Source organism: Hippoglossus hippoglossus, chromosome 13 (assembly GCF_009819705.1).
Source record: "Hippoglossus hippoglossus isolate fHipHip1 chromosome 13, fHipHip1.pri, whole genome shotgun sequence".
NCBI lineage: Eukaryota > Metazoa > Chordata > Actinopteri > Pleuronectiformes > Pleuronectidae > Hippoglossus > Hippoglossus hippoglossus.
Window position 1 is genome coordinate 15371096 of NC_047163.1, and position 19233 is coordinate 15390328.

The 19233-nt window shown below is 42.7% G+C and overlaps 1 protein-coding gene across 1 annotated transcript in view; it reads right to left on the reverse strand.

Annotated features, from left to right (window-relative positions):
* Positions 1 to 5695: 5695 nt before the first annotated feature.
* The window catches only part of zgc:158328 (uncharacterized protein LOC567225 homolog), a 59231-nt gene continuing 45693 nt past the window's right edge, over positions 5696 to 19233 (reverse strand). The window contains exons 24-38 of the mRNA XM_034604872.1: positions 17335 to 17463; positions 16448 to 16576; positions 14861 to 14989; positions 14326 to 14454; positions 13350 to 13478; positions 13108 to 13236; positions 11464 to 11595; positions 10875 to 11003; positions 10525 to 10653; positions 9458 to 9586; positions 8900 to 9028; positions 8586 to 8714; positions 6834 to 6962; positions 6559 to 6687; positions 5696 to 6101 (exon numbers count right to left, since the gene is read on the reverse strand). Of these exons, the coding sequence (XP_034460763.1) occupies positions 6022 to 6101; positions 6559 to 6687; positions 6834 to 6962; positions 8586 to 8714; positions 8900 to 9028; positions 9458 to 9586; positions 10525 to 10653; positions 10875 to 11003; positions 11464 to 11595; positions 13108 to 13236; positions 13350 to 13478; positions 14326 to 14454; positions 14861 to 14989; positions 16448 to 16576; positions 17335 to 17463 (1889 nt within the window). The 3' untranslated portion in view covers positions 5696 to 6021. The remainder of the gene's footprint in view (positions 6102 to 6558; positions 6688 to 6833; positions 6963 to 8585; positions 8715 to 8899; positions 9029 to 9457; positions 9587 to 10524; positions 10654 to 10874; positions 11004 to 11463; positions 11596 to 13107; positions 13237 to 13349; positions 13479 to 14325; positions 14455 to 14860; positions 14990 to 16447; positions 16577 to 17334; positions 17464 to 19233) is intronic.

The window sequence follows — 19233 nt, forward strand, 5'->3', positions numbered from 1 at the left end:
TGTCTGCATGTGTGTGTGCACCCTCATTTTTATTACCTCTTCCAGCATAATCATTGAAATTGTCAGGACCAGTAGACCTCATGGGGACCAAAGCCTTGGCTGTCTACAATGGCAGTCAATGCCCTAATAATAAGTCCTACTAATGGATGGCCAAGGTATTACTCATGTATATTACTCACATTATGGGGATTTGTCATTTTTATGGGGACCAAAAAGCAAATTTCCATAATGTAAATCAAAGAAATTTAAAGGTGAAGACATGGTTTAAGGTTGGGTTTAGGGTTAGGGTTAGGGTTAGGTTTGCATCTAGCCATGGCGCCCCAAATGAGTGCTCTGAGTGGCTTGGGCACAGGGGGACTGAATGTGTTAAAGACACTTAAAATGTTCCTTATTCAGGCCATAGTTGGTTAATTAAGATCCCACGACAGCGGGATGGGTCAGTGCTTATTATAATTGCTCCAAGCCTCCTTGATCTCTTTCCAGAGTCAATAGAGTCAATAGAGCCAAACGATATTGAGGAATGTTAATATAAACATTTATGAGTCATAGTTTAAAAAATATATATATCTATCAAAATAATGATAATGTAAATCATCACAATTGAAGGGGAAGAAATGTTTTGAGGTTAGAGTCAGGTTTAGGGTTAGGGTTGTCTCCAGGAAATCTATGTAAGTCGATGTAACGTCCTCTGAAGTCATGGAGATACGTGTGTGTGTGTGTGTGTGTGTGTGTGTGTGTGTGTGTGTGTGTGTGTGTGTGTGTGTGTGTGTGTGTGTGTGTGCGCGCAGCCATTCAGACTCTCTCTTCTTCTTCTTTTTCTTCTTTCTCTTGTCTTTCCTCCACGCCTGCCTTCTCTCCTAGAAAGCACCAGAGCTAAAGGTTTTTGCGGCCTCATTACACTGTTTGCTTTTCCCCCTGCAGGCTACAGCTCATTAGAGTTATTGATGGACACTCCAGTCTCAGTCCCAGGGAACAGACCGGGACAGAGCCGAGCAGCCGTACACATGGTTTTAATATGACGAGTCTAATCAGGACAGGCGTGGTGGCAGAAACATTTGAAGTCATCTCATTCTTTGCTCATGGAGTATAGATTAGAAAGCAGCTAATCAGGCCTTTAGCTCCATGTTAGAGGGGGTGGGTGTAGCAGTGTCGGGTTGTGACACTGTAACCTATAAATATAGGTCTCATTATCAGACAGTGGGAAATCTATGTACCTTTAACATAAGCCTGCGTAATTATCCCACTGGATCCTCACAGTTTCACTCTGTTTTCCATTATGAGCACCATCCAGTGGTGGAAACAGCAATGTACACCTACCTACAGCTTCACATTTAGACTTAGATTAACACTTCACAATTTGAATAAACATGAAATTTGTACTTTACTTTATAGACAAAGTTGCAAGATGTCAATCTGCTCAAAGACACATGCAACTTATTCAAAAAAAGCTGACACGTCTAAAACCAAAGATACCTTCAGATTGCAGAGTGTGGGAGAGTTCAACGATACAAATCTGTTTTTTTGCAGCCTCGACATTCAACATTTATTTTTCCAGGCAACAGCCAAACAAATGGTGCAGGACGGGTTGAAATGATTTCCCCCCTCGTTCCTTTATCTGAGCCGACAGCTTTGTCAGCCCGAGTTCAAAACGCCGCGGCCTTCTGGGAGATCTGGTTCAACACAGAGGGGCAGAAATTATCTCTGGGACGTGAAGTGAAGCCACGGCGGTGAAGCGATAGAATCTCCTTTGCAAAGAGTGGCGTATGCATAATTACAGCGAAAAAGTACCCGTGATGCGATCTTACCTTTTACGGGCTATTTCATCGCCAGTTTCCTGCCCCCCTTTCTCTCTCTTACTCACTCCTGATAAGCCAGCGTGCAGGCAGGACAACAGTAGGAAATTTCACTGCAAAAACGTTTAAGCACAAACTTTTTTGTGTGCAATTGTAATAAAACAAATGAAGCTTAGAGGTCATTTAAATGAGCCGATGAAGTCTGAAATTAATTATGCCTGAATAAGGGTTTTGTTTTTTCGAGCATCTGAGGGCGCTTTCACACCTTCCTCGTTTGTTCTGAACCCTCTGACTCTTCAGTTTGGTCCAAACCAAATTAACAGAAGATGTGGTCTCAGTGAGAATCAAACTGAACCATGGTTTGTTACACGTGAAAACGTTGAGAAAACATCAAATAATAGAAGAAGAAAAAGAAGTGGATGTGGCTCAGGGGATTGCTTGTTGTCTTTCAAATCCAACAGTATAATGTTTGAAGAAAGGAAGTTCATTTGGCGATCAGGAAAACCATAATGATATTTCACTTCACAGTTCAAGGAACTACAACGTTGGGTCAAGGTCAAGTATAGATACAGGTAATGATGAGAGAATGTACATATGTCCGACAAAAGTCTTAAATAAAAATATGAAACCAAAACTAACCAGATCAAACATAAACAATGTCGACAACACATGAGCCTTGGTTCAGACTTCAATTATAAGAAAACTGTGCAGCAGTGTTTTAAGTTTACATTGAAAAATTTGAAATAAATATTTTAGAGTTGCATTTACTGAAGATATTTGAGTTGACTTAATCAAATTTAACATGTAACATTTACGCCAAATATTTGAGCCCTGACATACGGAAACAGTGTACGAACCCCCCCAAAAATGTTGGACCCTTTGTGGCACTGCTCTTTGCCGTGGCACCCTTCGCTGTGTGTGGAGGGCAGATCCGGCAGTGCAGTGGCCACCCATGAGCGCCGGGGATGAATGGCCTCTCTGGGCCTGTTTGACTGGAAACAGGTGTGTGTCATCCGAAGATGAAGGCCCGGCCGATAAACATTATTGGAGAACATCTGCTGCCTGTCACAACACGGGGCGAGCCGGAGCGGTCCCCCATCCATCAGCCACACCGGTGAGTGGGTGGTGGCGGTGGTGGTGGTGGAGGGCTCCATCTCCATCCTTTTGCTGTCGGACCCGTTCACCCATCACTCACCTCGGTGGATGCTGGATACCGGGTGCATGTTTGGTCCAGGCACCTGCCTGCCTCTGCCGGACCACGGCCGCTTCTGGCCGATGGAAGACAAAATGCTCCAGCGCACATGAAAAATGTCTGAGGAATAGCACTCTCTCTTCCTCTGACACGACACACACACACACACACACACACACACACACACACACACACACACACACACACACCACTATTGTACCTCAGGTGCCTCTCACAACCCCCCCACCCTCTTTAGACTACTGTCAGGGAGGGATGGCCTTAATGCTTGACCCTTCTCGGGCTGATGAGCGATGCCTGGTAGTACCCACAAAAACACCCCCCCGACACATCCACTCACACAGGATCACATAGGTCTCTGTGACAGCTGGACCCTCTCTCCCCCTCTTTCTACCTCCGCACCTCACCGTGCCCTCTCAACCCACTACAGGATCACACAAATCAGCAGCACGCAAGGCTGCAGTCACAGCTCACTGGTCAAACAACAATAAAAACAGCAACATTTCGCAGTGTGTTTTTTGGTGTTTATTTGGTTCATGGCTCTTTGTAAAGATCATGGAAGAAAACAAAAAGACAACAGGATAATACAGTAAAAACGTAATTCATTAACTCAATCAAAATGGATCAATGTAGCACCACACACCATCAGAAAAACAAGCACATTCGGTTATCTCTGATAAATGACCTGAGATAAAATACACACAGTCTTTGTACACGTTTAACCCTCAAATCAAACACACATAATTGTTGATCGCAGTAGTGATATTGGACATGTAATCTTATCTTGTGTAAAAAAAAATGTCCACAAACTGCAGCAAAAGTGTTCACATATCAACTTTCAGACTTTTCTACAAAACTCCCAAACTCGGTATCAGCTGCTGATTCAGCAGACATGTGCAACAAGTGCAACTCCAATGCAGGATTTGCCTGCAGTATATTTCGCGACCAGCACACTGCACAACACTGAGAAATTCTACAATCAATGGCAATAAATGAAGTGTTCTTAATGCAGGTAAATGATGCATGATTATGTCATATACAGAATTAAGGAATTACATGTACGTTGATGATATTTTTGCAGACATCTGTAGGTAAGTGTACACACAATTAAATAAGCTAAGATGAGAGTTCATCCATTATTTTAAAACTGTCAGGTAGGTAGAATGAATCTCTTTAGAATAATCTGTAAACCAAGAAGCCAAAACTGTGACTTTTTTTAAGGAAATGATGCAGTTTGACAAAGATCACAGGGAGAATGTGTAAAAATTCAAATATTTGTATCAAGAAACACACAGACACTTTTTTTGTGAGTCACCATGATGAACGCAAACTACATAATAGTTTCCTGTTGGGGATTCACATAAATACAAATATCAGCATTTCAAATTGTGGATGGCACGGTGGAAAGGGGTTTGCAAGAAGGTTCTCAGTTCGAGTCCTCGTTCGACTGGGGTCTTTCTATGTGGCATTTGCATGTTCTCTCCGTGTTTACAGGGTTTTATCCAGGTACTCAGGTTTCCTCCCACAGTCCAAAGACATGTTTGATTTAAAAAAACGGAGATTTTGTTTGATTACTTCAATTAAACTCTTCCTCTAGTCAAACATGTTTTGCTTATTGACCTTGCACTTATTGCACACACCATCTTTGTGCAGAACAATGTACGTGCAGTTTCAGGGCCATGTTCATAATCTGCTGAAAGGGAAAGTTCCTCTGTGCTCACCTTTCAAGCTGACTTTAAAACATGAAGGTACAATCTGGTCAGGACTGGGTGATAAAACAATTTCAATAATTATCGCAATATACTTTCTATGAAAAGCAATACAACAGAGGTTGAAATCGATATATAGCTTGTGCATTGTGGAAAAACTGGGAGGAGGTATAACACCTCAGATTTGTAAAATGTTTTGCTGTTTATGAAGTTTTTGTGATTCTCTGCTCAAGAAGTTAAAAATCAGTCTTCAAAGTTAAAAGAAATAATAAAGAGACATTTATCATTTATTATCTTCAAATTTTTTGAGCCATATTGCTCAGAATTCTCAGCTAATCATGCTCCAATATGCAACATACAGAAGTGTGATATGGAAACTGCATAACAAATATACTGAGTATGGACATTTCAGTAAAAAAGGATATATCTACCGTGTGTACTTACACTTTTTAAATGAAGCATCTTTGCACACTTATAGATTCGGGGATTGTGGAGAAAGCGTAGTTGTACTTTTAATATACGTAACCAGGTAGCTGAACTCTACTGTGGAAAAAAAATATATCAAACATAAATTATTACTCAAACATTTTTATACATCTTAAAATATGTATGGAGATAATTTCTCCCATAAACCAAAATCCTCTGCTTGAACATTCATTGGACCACATGTTTGGAGCTCACATGCCTGCAGTCCCTGTATGTGCGGATCCTGGTGTTTTACTCCTCAGAATAAGTATATACATGACCCATATATTTCTAAATCCGTTTTAGCTGCTGTTAATCTTCACCCAAAATATGCTCGGCATTCTGCTGTACTAACCACCAAGTTTTTTTTATGAGCAGAGTTGTAGGGGATGTAAAGTCTCTCTGGTTACAAGAAAGTCTCGGATTCAGTCACGTGTCTCGTCCAAACGGCCCGAAGAAAGAAACTGAACTCTTAACAACTCATTAAACGTCAAACTGGAGAAAGTAACTTAAACGCTTTCATTCAGCAGATGTGATGCAGGTATTAGTGTGTATTGCTAAGGAGTCTGTGTAACCCTGGACTATAATCTTACACAGTTTGGGGTCAGTGTGGAGTTCCTGGTCCTCCGAGGGCCCTTCACATGTCAGGTTCACTGGTGGATTGGCTTGAGCGGCGTGCTCGGTGATGAGTGCGGTGCAGCGTGAGTATGATGTAGCGTCACTTTCTGACAGCTGTTTCACAAAAAAAACATCACCTTTACAGAGACAGGCTCCTTAAACGCTCCGCACAAGCCAAGTCCTGTCTGTGATTGTCCAGTCAGGAGTTTGCACCTTCTGCTACGGGTTATGTGATTCTGCTGCCCGTTCTTCTCTTTCTTTGGGACATGGAGACATTCAGCAGTCCTGAGGTTTGGTGCTGCAGTGCTGAAAGACGAAAAAAAAAAAAGGCAAGAAGACATCAGCACTATTTGAAAATCAAAAGCAAATGTTCTGGGGTTTGTGGAGGAGAAGTAACTGGTGCGTAGTCTCCCGTGTGCTCGGCTTTGAGGAGGTGAAACGAAGACAGCCTTGAGCCGGGCGCCACGCTGGGTGCAGATTAAAATAACTGTCAGGAGACAGGAGCGGCGATTGAGGGAGACAGGGTGACACACAGAGTGATGGGGCTCAGCCTCTCACACTTCATGACATAGTATTTCACTAAAGCTGGTTCAGCTTTACAGCCTGTGACCCTGCGTGTGTGTGTGTGTGTGTGTGTGTGTGTGTGTGTGTGTGTGTGTGTGTGTGTGTGTGTGTGTGTGTGTGTGTGTGTGTGTGTGTGTGTGTGTGTGCGTGTGTGTGTGTGTGTGTGTGTGTGTGAATGGCAACAGGAGCCGAGCAGTACCTTCCCTACATGTGGGGCCCAGCCAGGTGAGCGGACACAGACATCGGCCAGTCAGCCCATCACAGCGGGCCCTGTGGGAGCACTTGCACGGCAGGGAGCAGTCGGGGCCAAAATGCTCCCCACCACAGTCTGAGAGAGCGCAGAGGAGGGAGAGGTTGAATAAACACAACAGACACACACAGTTAAAGTGTATTAAAGTGCATCTTCTAAATGTCTGATCGTTTAATTCTAACATCTACTTGTTAACAGAAGTGCTCCCTTATGGTGACGTCTACCTTTTTCACATCTCCCTCCTGTCCTTCCTGGGGGACAGAGACACCGTCCTGTCGCCGGGTCACATGGGGCCTCACCAGCACAGTTGCATGACTCTGCACAGCTCAGTCCAAAGCTGCCGGCTTCACAGCCTAAAGACGAGAAACGCCAGGGTTGCCAGATGAACGATAATTATCGTATTTGTACGATAATTCTTCCCTCTGTACAATGTAAGATCAATAATGCCAACATTTCCATGATGTATGATAATTTGATCCTTTTGTGACACTTAGTATTATCAGTTGTAATCTGGATAATAAAATATGGATCCTGTTTGTATTCAGGCATCTCTTCTCACGTGACGTCTCTCCAGTCAATCATGCTTGAGCAGCCTCAGCTCATCTTGCGCTCACCCTGATTCGATATAGGTCAAACGTCTGCTCTCAGATTTCTTTCCTGCTCTTGGATTTTTTTGTGTGTGCAATAAGTGTGTTGAAATTCCCCAACCAAGAGAATGCCTGGTGGAGTGTTGACAAATAAAATTGGCAACTAGCAACCGCAACTAGCAACCGCAACTAGCTGTGCCTAACGTGTCACTACCTTTCTATAATCCTGAGTGATGTCATTGTTTTGTAGAAGGATTCATTAACTAACTGGACAAACGTCTTTTTTCCAAGAACGTTACATTTAGACCTTTAAAATGTGATGTGCAATAATAAACCATCACTTTTCTATACTTATGGACAATTAGAGGTGAAAATGCAAGACCACACACATGTGACTGCACAATCACATAAAAATAAATATACGAGCAAAAACAGACACACTTAAAAAACAGATTTCCTCACATTTGTAAGAGCATTTAGTGATAAAATAAAAGGTGCATTCACATTTCCTCAGACAGACACACACACACAGAGTCAGCTCTGTCTCTGGCTGCCTTACAGCTGCTCTGTAATGCTCAGCCATATCTCCTGCTGGGACTGAAGTGGCCATTTAGGCGCTCACACTGCGGCTGAGAGCCCAGCGAGCAGGCGGGAGGGCACAGGGATGTAACAGGAACGCATTAAGCAGGAAACACCTGTCTCTCATCAAATAACCAGCCTGCCTGCCCACCTACCTACCAACCTGTCTGTCTGTCTGCCAGAACACACACGCACACACACACACCTTTTCTTCTCTGGAATCTCTTATTCATTCATGCTCATATCTGCACATGCACAACTGTAGGATCCAAACGGTTGCTTGTTAATGAGTGCCGGCCTGTGATTGTGAGCATGACAGGGTTTCTGCTGTCATGATGTTGCTGGAGTGTAAGTATCTCAAAAACATAAAATATTGGAAATCCGATATCTATATGTCTTTATCAGTTTTTCTGCAGGGTTTTACAAAGTTTAAATTTCAATCATCTGAATTTGAGGCCTTTAAAAAGTCTTAAACATGTTAAAATATTGTGTACTTAAATAGACTTTAAATACTCTAAGGTAGTTCTTTAGTTTTGGCTGCATGCATAGCTTGTAATGTCTCTGTGTGCTGTAGTCATAGACCGCATATGAAAAGGTTTTAGTTCTTTCTTAATATTAGCAGATATACAGTAAGTTATTCTGGGACACTGACCTAGTTCTTGAATTTCCTTCATTATGGCATCGGTTATTTAAAAGTTACTGTTTCACAAAATCAAATTCATTCTTTTTAAAATTTTACATTTAATCCTCAGCCTATTGCATTGGCTAAAATGTAATGTTGTGTTTTTCTGGATGTTCATTTGTACTCACGTCTTTGGCATTGTGACCCATAGTAGCCTGGTGGACATGCACATCGGCCTGTTACGTGGTCACATGACTGACCCACTTTACAGTCACATGTTTGGGCACAGTTCACTCCGAAAAACCCTGAAGGGCATCCTGGGAGAAACAGGGGAAACAGAAAAACAGTTTATGGTTAAAAATGGCCAGAAAATCATGTTGTATTTCATTTCATAGTATTTCATAGACTATTAAACGTTTCACAAAGGCAGAAAAATCCTATCTATTTTAAAGTGTATGTGAGGCCAGAAGATGTGATGAATTGTTAGTTAAGGTTTACGTACTGTGTTGACAGGAGTGGCCGTAGTATCCGGCAGTACAGCTACAGGTGCCAGTAAAACGGTGGCACGTCCCATTGTTGGAACATGGACAGTCCTGTGCACAGTCAAGACCATATTTTCCCTGTGAACAGGCTGAACACACACACACACACACACACACACACACACACACACACACACACACACACACACACACACACACACACACACACACACACACACACACACGATCTGGACTGCATTAGAGGCACTAATGAAGAAACAGTGATCATAAACAACATGATTGGTCATAAATGGCAACATTTGTTAATACCACTAAAATCAAAGGAGGGTATAAAGATAATGGCAATTATTAGTATTTATTAGCTATAAAAAAAAAGGTCTGTTGATCTGTTAGTAAAACAAAGGCAGGACTGGCCCATAGTAACAGGAACAATATTGCAAAACAAGTTTTTCAATGGAAATCTGAAAAATGACTCAGGTTTATTGTTTGTTTTGAAGTTTTCGATTTCCCCATGAGCACAATAGGATTTTGTTTCGTTCTGATGTGTTCTGTTGTACCTGTGTCACAGCGTGGTCCAGTCCAGCCCAGTCCGCACCTGCATGACCCAGCGACAGGGTCACACAGACCCCCGTTCTGACAGCTGCATGTATTTCTGCACTGCGAGCCATAGCGCCCTCTGGGACATCCTGAAGAAACAGTCAGGAAACACCCAAAAACTTCAGGCCCTTTTGCATGTTCTTCTTTCACACACACAAAAATTGCACTAACCACATTGATGTTTATTTAAGCAATAGTTCATTAAAGAGATGGCAAAGTAGTCTAATTTGGCGCTGATATAAAAGAATAATCATGTTTCTCTGGGTAATTTAGATCAGGAACACAATAAGCAGACCGTCTTTGATTTCCCTGTTTATTTATTTGCTTCCTTGCCAGATCCATCGACACGGAAGACAGAGAACAAGCTACTTATAGGTTTCTGTAAACATTCAACAAGAGCAACTTAAGAGGTGGTATGTCCGAGTGAATGCAGGAGGAGAAAGAAGAGAACATTTGTTGACGAGCAGTGCTGGAAAGCCCCTCTCGCAATCCAGCTGAGTTGCTGATAAAGGGGGAGATTAAGAAAAACTCTGCCTCTGTTTCTCGCGAAAAAGAATCCCTGTGATCATCGGAGGCCTCGCACTGAGGAAATGGAGAATTTATTATGTAAATATACAGTGAGAGAGATGTTGAAAAACACGCCCGAATCTGTGCGGCGGCTTCTCAGTTTCTAGTTAGGTCGTCTATTTCTGAAGAACTCATTAGGGCCGATGGTTCTCACTGATGCATGTCAGCGGACCTGGTTACTCATTTTATGCTCATGAGAATGGTAAGAAAAAGAGATATACCAGATATCCATCTCAAAGCCAAACATTTGTTTACTGCATGATAGTCTTTAACTCTATGATAAAAAAGTAATATACTTAATACTTCTCTTTTACTCATTGGCTAATCCTTATCTTTTCTGCAAAAACATTGCCTCTGAAATTCTTCTCTAGTGAAATTGTATTAAAATAATTCACAGTGGAATAATACGCATGAGGTTTACTTAGATATTGTCATATACATAAGGACTATGTGTATTCACCTTGTTGGCAGGACTGTCCCATCCTGCCCGGGGCACAGATACACCTCCCTGTTACCGGGTGGCACTGCCCTCCTTCCCCACAGGAGCACGGCTTAGCACAGTCCTTCCCATAGTACCCATTCACACAACCTGCAGAGAAAATCACGCTTTAATTCATGCAAAACTACAAATCAACAAAGTTAAGGAGATGTCATAGGCCTTGCGGTTCACCTCGGCCGTGGTTGACCAGAATTCTCCAGTGTGGCAAAGATACCGTGATGATGATGATCATCCCTAAAACACCAGCTCCAAGCACGAATCATAAAGCTGGTGCAGTGGAGAACAAACAGGTGCCAGGATTCAAAACTTACTTGAGCTGCAGTCGGCTCCAATGAAGCCCGGAGGACAGTAGCAAGTTCCAGTCCTGAAGTCACAGCGACCGCCGTTGACGCAGCTGCATCTGGATTTACAGTTCGGCCCAAAGGTTCCTGCTCGACATCCTGAACACGAACCGTGATGACAAGAGGGACAAAGATGACGGAAGGTGACTGTTGTGTCGTTTTGTATCTGATCCAGCTTTACTATCGTGCCGAGTTTGCATAACAACCAGTTTGGATTTGTTTTTGATGGACTTTAGATGTAAAAATATGTAAACATTTTAATTGGTTAAAACTGTAACATCTTAAAACAATTGCAGATGAACAAAAGTTTTGAATGTTAGAATTACATGTAAATATTTAGTTCAATGGCAATCTACAAATTGGGTCAATGCGCCCACATTTTCCTCCAGACTCCCCGTTTAATTAAAGACAAAAAACCTCCATGTTAGTGGATGGGACATGGACCAAACTAAAAAGTCAAAGTAATTTTATTCTCAAAAAGAAGGAAGTGTAAATCCGTCATCCATCATTCTATACAGTTGATGATAAGCACAAGCCCAATATCAGTCGGTATACTTACGTAGCCCACAGTTTGCCCCGTAGTACCCAGGTAAGCAGCTACATTTTCCCGTCACAGGATGGCACTGCTCCTGATCACCTGAACACTGGCACAGCTGACTGCACATCTGGCCGAACATGCCAGCAGGACACGCTGCGAGAACACAGTCAGAAACATATCACAAACTCTAGGTGTTACGTAGAGGAACTTCAAAAGGATCCAAAATTCGTATAATGCACATCATTGCATTACAGCACATGGTTTTAATTATGACAGTTGACAGGACTTTCAGTAGTTAGTGGGAACAAATACAAATTCCACTTCACTTTCCTTCTCCAGATTCCTGTGTGAACACACTGGGACCTTCAGTACTGACTGGTAACCAAACAAAAAAAACACTTTCCCTGGTGCCCGGACCCAGATGGACGCATAGGGACATTCTTTCACACACTTTTTTTTCCCATACATGCGTATATACGCTCATCACAATAATGAATGGGGTCCGCAGACACTCGGTCATAGCGAACAAGATGAATCTGTGAACCGAACATGTTTTCGGGTGAGACCGCAGCACTCGGCTACTCAATCAGACAGCGGCAGGCAGCGCGGGGGACAGATAAGAAAGGACTCCAGACTAAAGAGGCAATTACGGCGCTGTCATTATGCATGTCTGCCTTCCAAAAGCCCTTATCCGCCGCGGAGGAGACAAAAACAATGCCTTCTGTTTTACTTGGCAACCGGTGTGTAACATTTATCAGATGTCTGGGGAGTGTGTGAGGAGAGGAAGGGAGCTGAGGCGGAGGGGAGGTGGCGGTGTAGACGGAGTGGTGAGGGGCTGAGTATAGTGAAGGCGCTCGTATACAGTTCTAAAGGGTATAGTCTAAATAATGAAACATTAGCATAAAGTCCTGTGACAGTGAGGCTTTAGTGCTGTGTGTAGAATACATTTCCTGGAATGTAATAAATGGTAATTTTCCCCTTGAGGACACGGTGGAAAAAAGGAAATTTTAATTAGTATTAGCAGAAGGATTCTTGGTGATCGCTTCCATCCCATGATGCCTTTTCTTCCTGATGGAAGTGGTGCATTGTGGGGGGGGAGTGTTTCTATCAAAAGGGAACGGATGTCGGCCAAATGGTTTTATATGCATGACAGTGATATTAGCCATGTGTCAGGGCTTCCTCCATGAACACTAACACATAAAAGACATGAGATACACAATTTTCACTGCAAGTATTTAAGATTCGAGAAGCTGCTTCTCACCTTACCATTAAAATACAAACTAAACCAGAGGGAAAAAATCATATATTTGTGTAACTCTCTCAGAGAGCTCAGACCTAAAGGCCACATTTAAATTCACGAGATATGGAATTGGATCTGCACCATATTGCTCCCATTTATAAATACCAGTCCCTTAAACACGACTGTTTTTTATTCCTATCTCACCTATCTAGTTAAAGCTAAAAAAATAAAATAAAATCAGAATCCACCCCCTCATCACCATTGCGGCTAAAATTGTATGGGTTCTTTCCTGACCCATACCGCATCCTTCCACAAAGTTTCATGATAATCCGTCCAGTAGTTTTCTTGCATAATCGTGCTAGTCGAATGCAGAACCTTGCTGGAGGTATTAAAGTTTTGTTTTACGATGGATGTATTATTCTTACTTTTCTCACAGCCAGTCCCTGTGAGTCCAGCTGGGCAGCCACAACTCCCAGTCTCATGGTGACAGGACACCCCAGCCGGGCACTGACACCGCCGGGCACAGGAAGCACCGAAGGACCCCGGCAGGCACGCTGAGGGGAGTCAAACAAATGCGGGGCACACAGTCAGTTTCCCCCTTGTTTAAAGCTGCTCCATTGTGAGCTTCATTCAATTGCAATTTCCTCAGTCCCACACACACACTCACGTTTGTCACACCTGGCTCCTCTCCAGCCTGGCTCGCACTCACAGCGGCCCGTCACATGGTGGCAACTCGTACCGTGGACGCAGTCGCACCGCTGCTCGCAGGCCTCTCCAAAGAATCCCTCTGAACAGGCTTCAGACGAAACACACGAGCATTGACGTACAGCAGGAAACATTAGAACCAGAAAACAAAGGTTTTCAACATGGCAGAAAAGAGTGTTTGTGCTCATTAGGACTAAATGCACAAAAAGTTTTGACACAACAAGTTTAATAAATTCAGGAGTACGTAAACCTTCTCTTAGGATTTGTTGTTGCTGCATAGAAATGCAGCAAATGTGTATGGTGAGAGAAAAGTTACACTTCTTCAAGGTTATATAGACACAAGCTGGAAACTACTGGATGGCATTTAAGCTATATATCTATCTCTTAATGGGATAGGTGAAAAACAGATAAGATAATACTGTATACTAATACTATACCGATAGATGCAGTCGATATAAATATAAATTCAGATTCCTATGAGGTCACAATTGACCTTGGACCTTTCATCACCCCAATCCAATCATTTAATCTGTAAATCTAGAGTGAGTGCCAAATTTGAAAGGATTCAACTGCAGCATTCTATGGTGAACATGACCTTTGACCTTCAAATTCTAATCACATCATCTTTGAGTCAAGTCAATGTTTATGCCAGATGTAATGAAATATGTGTGTTCCCGGTATATTACGATCACAAGGACGTGACCTTCGAAAACAAAAGTCAATTGCTTTCATCTTTGAGTCCAAGTGAATGTTTGAACCAAATTTGAAGTCATTCTTGAGATATGGTGTTCACAATGGGAATGGAATGGACGGACAAATGGACCTGAAAACATAATGCCTCCGGCCTCTGGCTCCCACCAGCACGGAGGCATAAAACTGCTAAATGAAAACGAATATGCTGTAATATGACAGTGCTGATGTAAAGCTCGGGAAGTCACCTGACTGACACAGCTCTCCTGTCCAGCCGGGCTGACACACACACTTTCCAGTGATCTTGTCACACCTCCCTCCGTTCGCACAACCACAGACCTGGATGCAGCTCGCTCCATAACGTCCTTCCTCACACTCTAGGAGAGAAGAGAAGGAACCCTCAGATTGAAGTTACACTCAAGAAATGATGTATTGCACAAACTCAAAACGTTTTTTAACAATGTCAAAATGTTTGATGAAGAGGAGTTTGGAATGGGCAGCATGGTGATGAAGTGTCTACCAGTTCTCAGTGGGTTCAAACCTATGGGCTGCCTGGGAATTTTTTTCTGTAGGGAATCAGACATTTCTCCTCATGTCCACTAGGGTTTCCTCCTGTTTTCTCCCCCCGATCCAAAGACATGCACGAGACTCGAAGTTATGTGGATGAGTGTGAATAGTTGTCTGGTGTAAAGCTCCTCTCACCTAAGGTCAGCTGTGATTGGCTCTGTCTTTCCCCATGACCCTGAAAGTTTAGCTTAAGGACAAATTGGAAGAAGGACTCACCTAACTCACAAGCGTCTCCAGTCCAGCCGGGTGGGCAGGAGCACTGGCCTGTCACGCTGTCACAAGGGCCCCCGTTTTGACACAGACACTGGCCAGAGCAGTGTTCCCCATATTGTCCTGCAGGACAGGCTGAAACACACACACTCACACACACACACACACACACACACACACACACACACACACACACACACACACACACACACACAAACACACAGTACAGACAGTTAATGAATGAAATCTAAATGAACACATATTGAAGAGATAAAAGAATGCACATTTTGAGTAGAGAAATTTATATACCAATAACAATTGATGATTCTAGCAAATATTGATAATGAAAATAATATATTATCCATGTCACTATCTTAGATTCCATGTTTTATATCAGAATCAGCTTTATTGGCCATGTATGCGAACACATACAAGGAATTTGACTTTTTGAATTTGGTTTTTTCCATTGCTCTCAACATGCATACACAGAAATAGACAAATAAACAAAAAACAAGGCCTACATCTGTTTGCTGTCATTATTTGTAGTGAATCCCTACTGTGAATAAAATATACAGGAAATATTCAAATTGTCTCATGAAGAGGAGCAGATCTCAACAGTGAAGGTTGATTTTTTTAACCAGTCTTTGTGTGTTTAGCTGTTCTAGAGACAGGTGCCTACACTGGATATTAAAGTTGACTTGAGAAGAAGCAGCCCTGCAATTAAAACATGTTTTCAAATGAGGGAGGTGGATTCACATGGACGAGCTGACTTCTGGACTTGTGATGAGGTAGTGCGTTTTAAGGACTATACAGGGGTGTGTGCAATAACATCTGTTTTTACATTTTCACGTACCAATTCCTCCAGTTCAGGTTCGATTTTAATTTAGCTTTTGTTTAGATGCTTTTTGATTTGCAGCTGTTTTCTTTCAATCATGTACTTTTGAACAGTATGAAAATCAATTACCGTGTTTGCGTCCATGACATTTTATCGAGAGGTGCAGAATGACCAAAAGAAAAACCCATTAAATTTAGGTGCGGATCAAGAATATATATTTTTTCACTTTAACATTACTAGAGAGGGCATTGTCTGACCTTTTCACTGATTTCCCAGGGAATAATTCATGTATCTTAATGAAAACAAAGCAGGTAACTTATATCCCTCAATGTGTGAGATTTGATGCAGCTTGACTGAATTGAAGGCAACTGTTGGGCCTTGATGGAGGTACTGTGCTCTACTGAGTCTAGTTTGAACAGTGTCAGTGATGCAGTTAAGAAACAGGTTGTTTTAAAGAGGCAACTCTGCATCACCTCTTCACAATAATGTCACAGAAAACTGATACAGACTTAATGTTCACTGTCATTTGCCAAAAAACATCTAGCATGTTAAAATGATCTCCTGATTTTCATCTAAATGAATGAAACCAAAAGGTTAATTTTGATGTAAAAATGTAAAATGACTAAGTTCCACCAGTAAAATCATTTAAAACTTTAAATATAAAATATATTTGACAGCTTCATTCATCGTCATTCTGTAGGTAAGTCATATATGTATGTGATATATCATTCTGTGAGACTGAGCGATGAGCTACTCACACAGTTGGCAGCTCCCGCCGGTCCACCCGGCCGTGCAGCTGCATCGCCCGGTGACGTGGTCACACCTGGCTCCGTTCTGACACTCACAGGTCTGACTGCACTGCTCTCCAAAGTGACCCCCCGGGCATTCTACCCACACACACACACACACACACACACACACACACACACACACACACACACACACACACACACACACACACACACACACACACACACACACACACACACACACACACATGAATACCTTCAAATGAGCTGCAGCTACATGCACTGGAAACGTACAAGGGGCGTGAGGGTTTTCAGCACCCATATTGTAAACGTACTGATGATCAAAGTCCCACAGTGACATTTGGAATCTAAGGAAGAGGAAAATGCGCTAATGACAGAGATGCATCATTAAGTCATGCTCTTAGCTTTGTGCTGACTCTGGTTCTGGTGTAGTTAGGACCACAAAATGACTGTGGCGAGAGGAAAAGTCTTGAATAAGACTGCAGAATGACAGGCTAAGAAGTTTAGTGGGCATTTCACTGGATTCATTAAAACAACGGCTTGAAATCCTCAAGAAACTTCAGTATGAGAACGACGATTGGTTCGCCGCTAAAAGTTGTATTCTTCCTCTACTATATTGTTGATCACTATAAACACGTGGGTGCATTTATCCAGAATAGACCTCAATTAAACCTCGTATGCCGGAGGGCACTCTCGTCCTCCTTCCTTTCTCCTCTCTCCGCCCTTACCCATCCCTAAAAAAGTCATTGGCAATGTCTCATTATAGAGATAATTGTTCACAAACACATCTTAGTCGTGTTTAAGGAGAGGATGTCGTGATGGGCTGCAGCGAGGGCCTCCCTCACACCCCGTTTTAATGATGTGGCTTCCATTACCCAGAATGCAGTGTGGTCCTGCCCAGCCGGCGGTGCATAGGCAGGCTCCTGTGATGTGGTGGCAGCGGGCACCGTTCCTGCACTCGCACATCTGGCCACAGTCAAGACCGTAAAAGCCGTCCGGGCACACTGTGGGCCGAGATAAAACATCCGACTGGTTAGAACTGGCAGCTTCACAAAAAAAAAAAAAAAAAAGGGGAGAGGAAAAGGTTTAGATGCCAACTTTTTTTTTTCTTATTTAGTTCCTTCTCTTCCCTCCGCCATCTCTGACTCTCTTCTCCTCCCGCTACTTTCCCTCTCTGTCTTACCACCTACTGAAAATACCAATATCAAATGGCAGCACCACGCTGCGGCTGTTCATTTGCAGAGCGTCTGCGTTCGTTAAGTGAGCTCATGTCCCACATATGCGGTGGATCTGGGCCACATCAAAGTCGACGGCGGCTCGGAGGCTGTTCCCCTTTCGGGGGTGGATGGGGCACAGAGAGCCGGTAATTAGAGCACCTGCTGAGTCCACAGGCCCCACCAATACATTGCAAAACAAAGCCAGGTTACTGTTCCCCGCTAACACACACACACTGTTACGGTATCGCCGCCGATGCAAAGAGATGCCAGTGTGAGAATCTGTTTCCCATTCTCAAGGAGAGATTGTTTAAGTGTGTGTAGAGTCAATTGACACTCAAGAGAGTTTGGTAAACACAGTGCCTCCTATCCACAAGAACCTGGCCAGAGGCTGAGGGATGAATGGGCCGCTCCAGCACTCACATGTAAATATTGTCTGTAAGCACGACTCTGCCAGAGCAGGAAAGAATGACTCTGTTTATTTCACGGCTTTTTTTTTTATGGCTCAATTTCTCACCCAGGAGATCATGGCCTAACTCGTGCATTATAGTTGTGTTTTGCAATAATGGGATGCAAAAGTGTACATTTACATCGTTACTGTACTTTTCATGTATGTGTTATTTATTTAAAGGTTCAGTGTGTAGAATTTAGTGACATCTAGTGGTGAAGTTGCATGTTGCAGCTGAATACCCCTCACCTCAGCCTCCCCTTCCAAACACGAAAGAGAACCTGTGGTAGCCTTCAGTTGTCATAAAAACTCAAAAGGTTTAATTTGTCCAGTTTGGACGACTGTAAAAAACATGGCGGCCTCCGTAGAGAGGACCCGCTCCCAATGTAAATATTAAGTATTTCAATATAAAGGGCCCATTCTAGGGTAAAGAAAACAACAATTTGTACAATTTAGATGAAACACACAAGTGATAAGATCACTAGGATTATTTTATATTCAGTTTCTACCAATAGATCCCTTTCACCTGAATCTTACACACTGATTTTCAGGTATATTTCACTTTTACTCCAATATGTATACAAGCAAATATCTGTACTGTTTACTCCTACATTTTTAAAATGCATTGCGTGGCATGTAGATATAGTTTTCAATAAATCAATACAAGAGGGGAATTGGTTCAATGACCCGATCAGAGAGGTCAGGTAACATTAGACCCCGCCTCCAGCAGCAGCATTAGGGCACGGTCACACATGTGCGTATATATCACTGGCGAACCTTCTCCTCCCGTTCTCTTTCTATTTGTGCGAGCTAGGAGGCAAATAAAACATTCACTTCCTGCATTGGGGCAAACTGCGGCGTTACATGGGGTTTAACTTTGGTGAACTTTGACCTGCAATATTTGCTTTGCATTCACAAATGTGTGACCGGGCCCTCACTGGCAAAGAAACACCCCAAATGGATTCAGAAGATGTCGCTTTCCGAGACTTTAATATGACAATGACAGTGTTTTCATCATCTGCAGCGTTTTTTATATATATGACAGAGTCTTCATTATTCTTATATTAAGCAAAATATACAGTGGGCACAGTTAATGATGTGATAGACGTCAG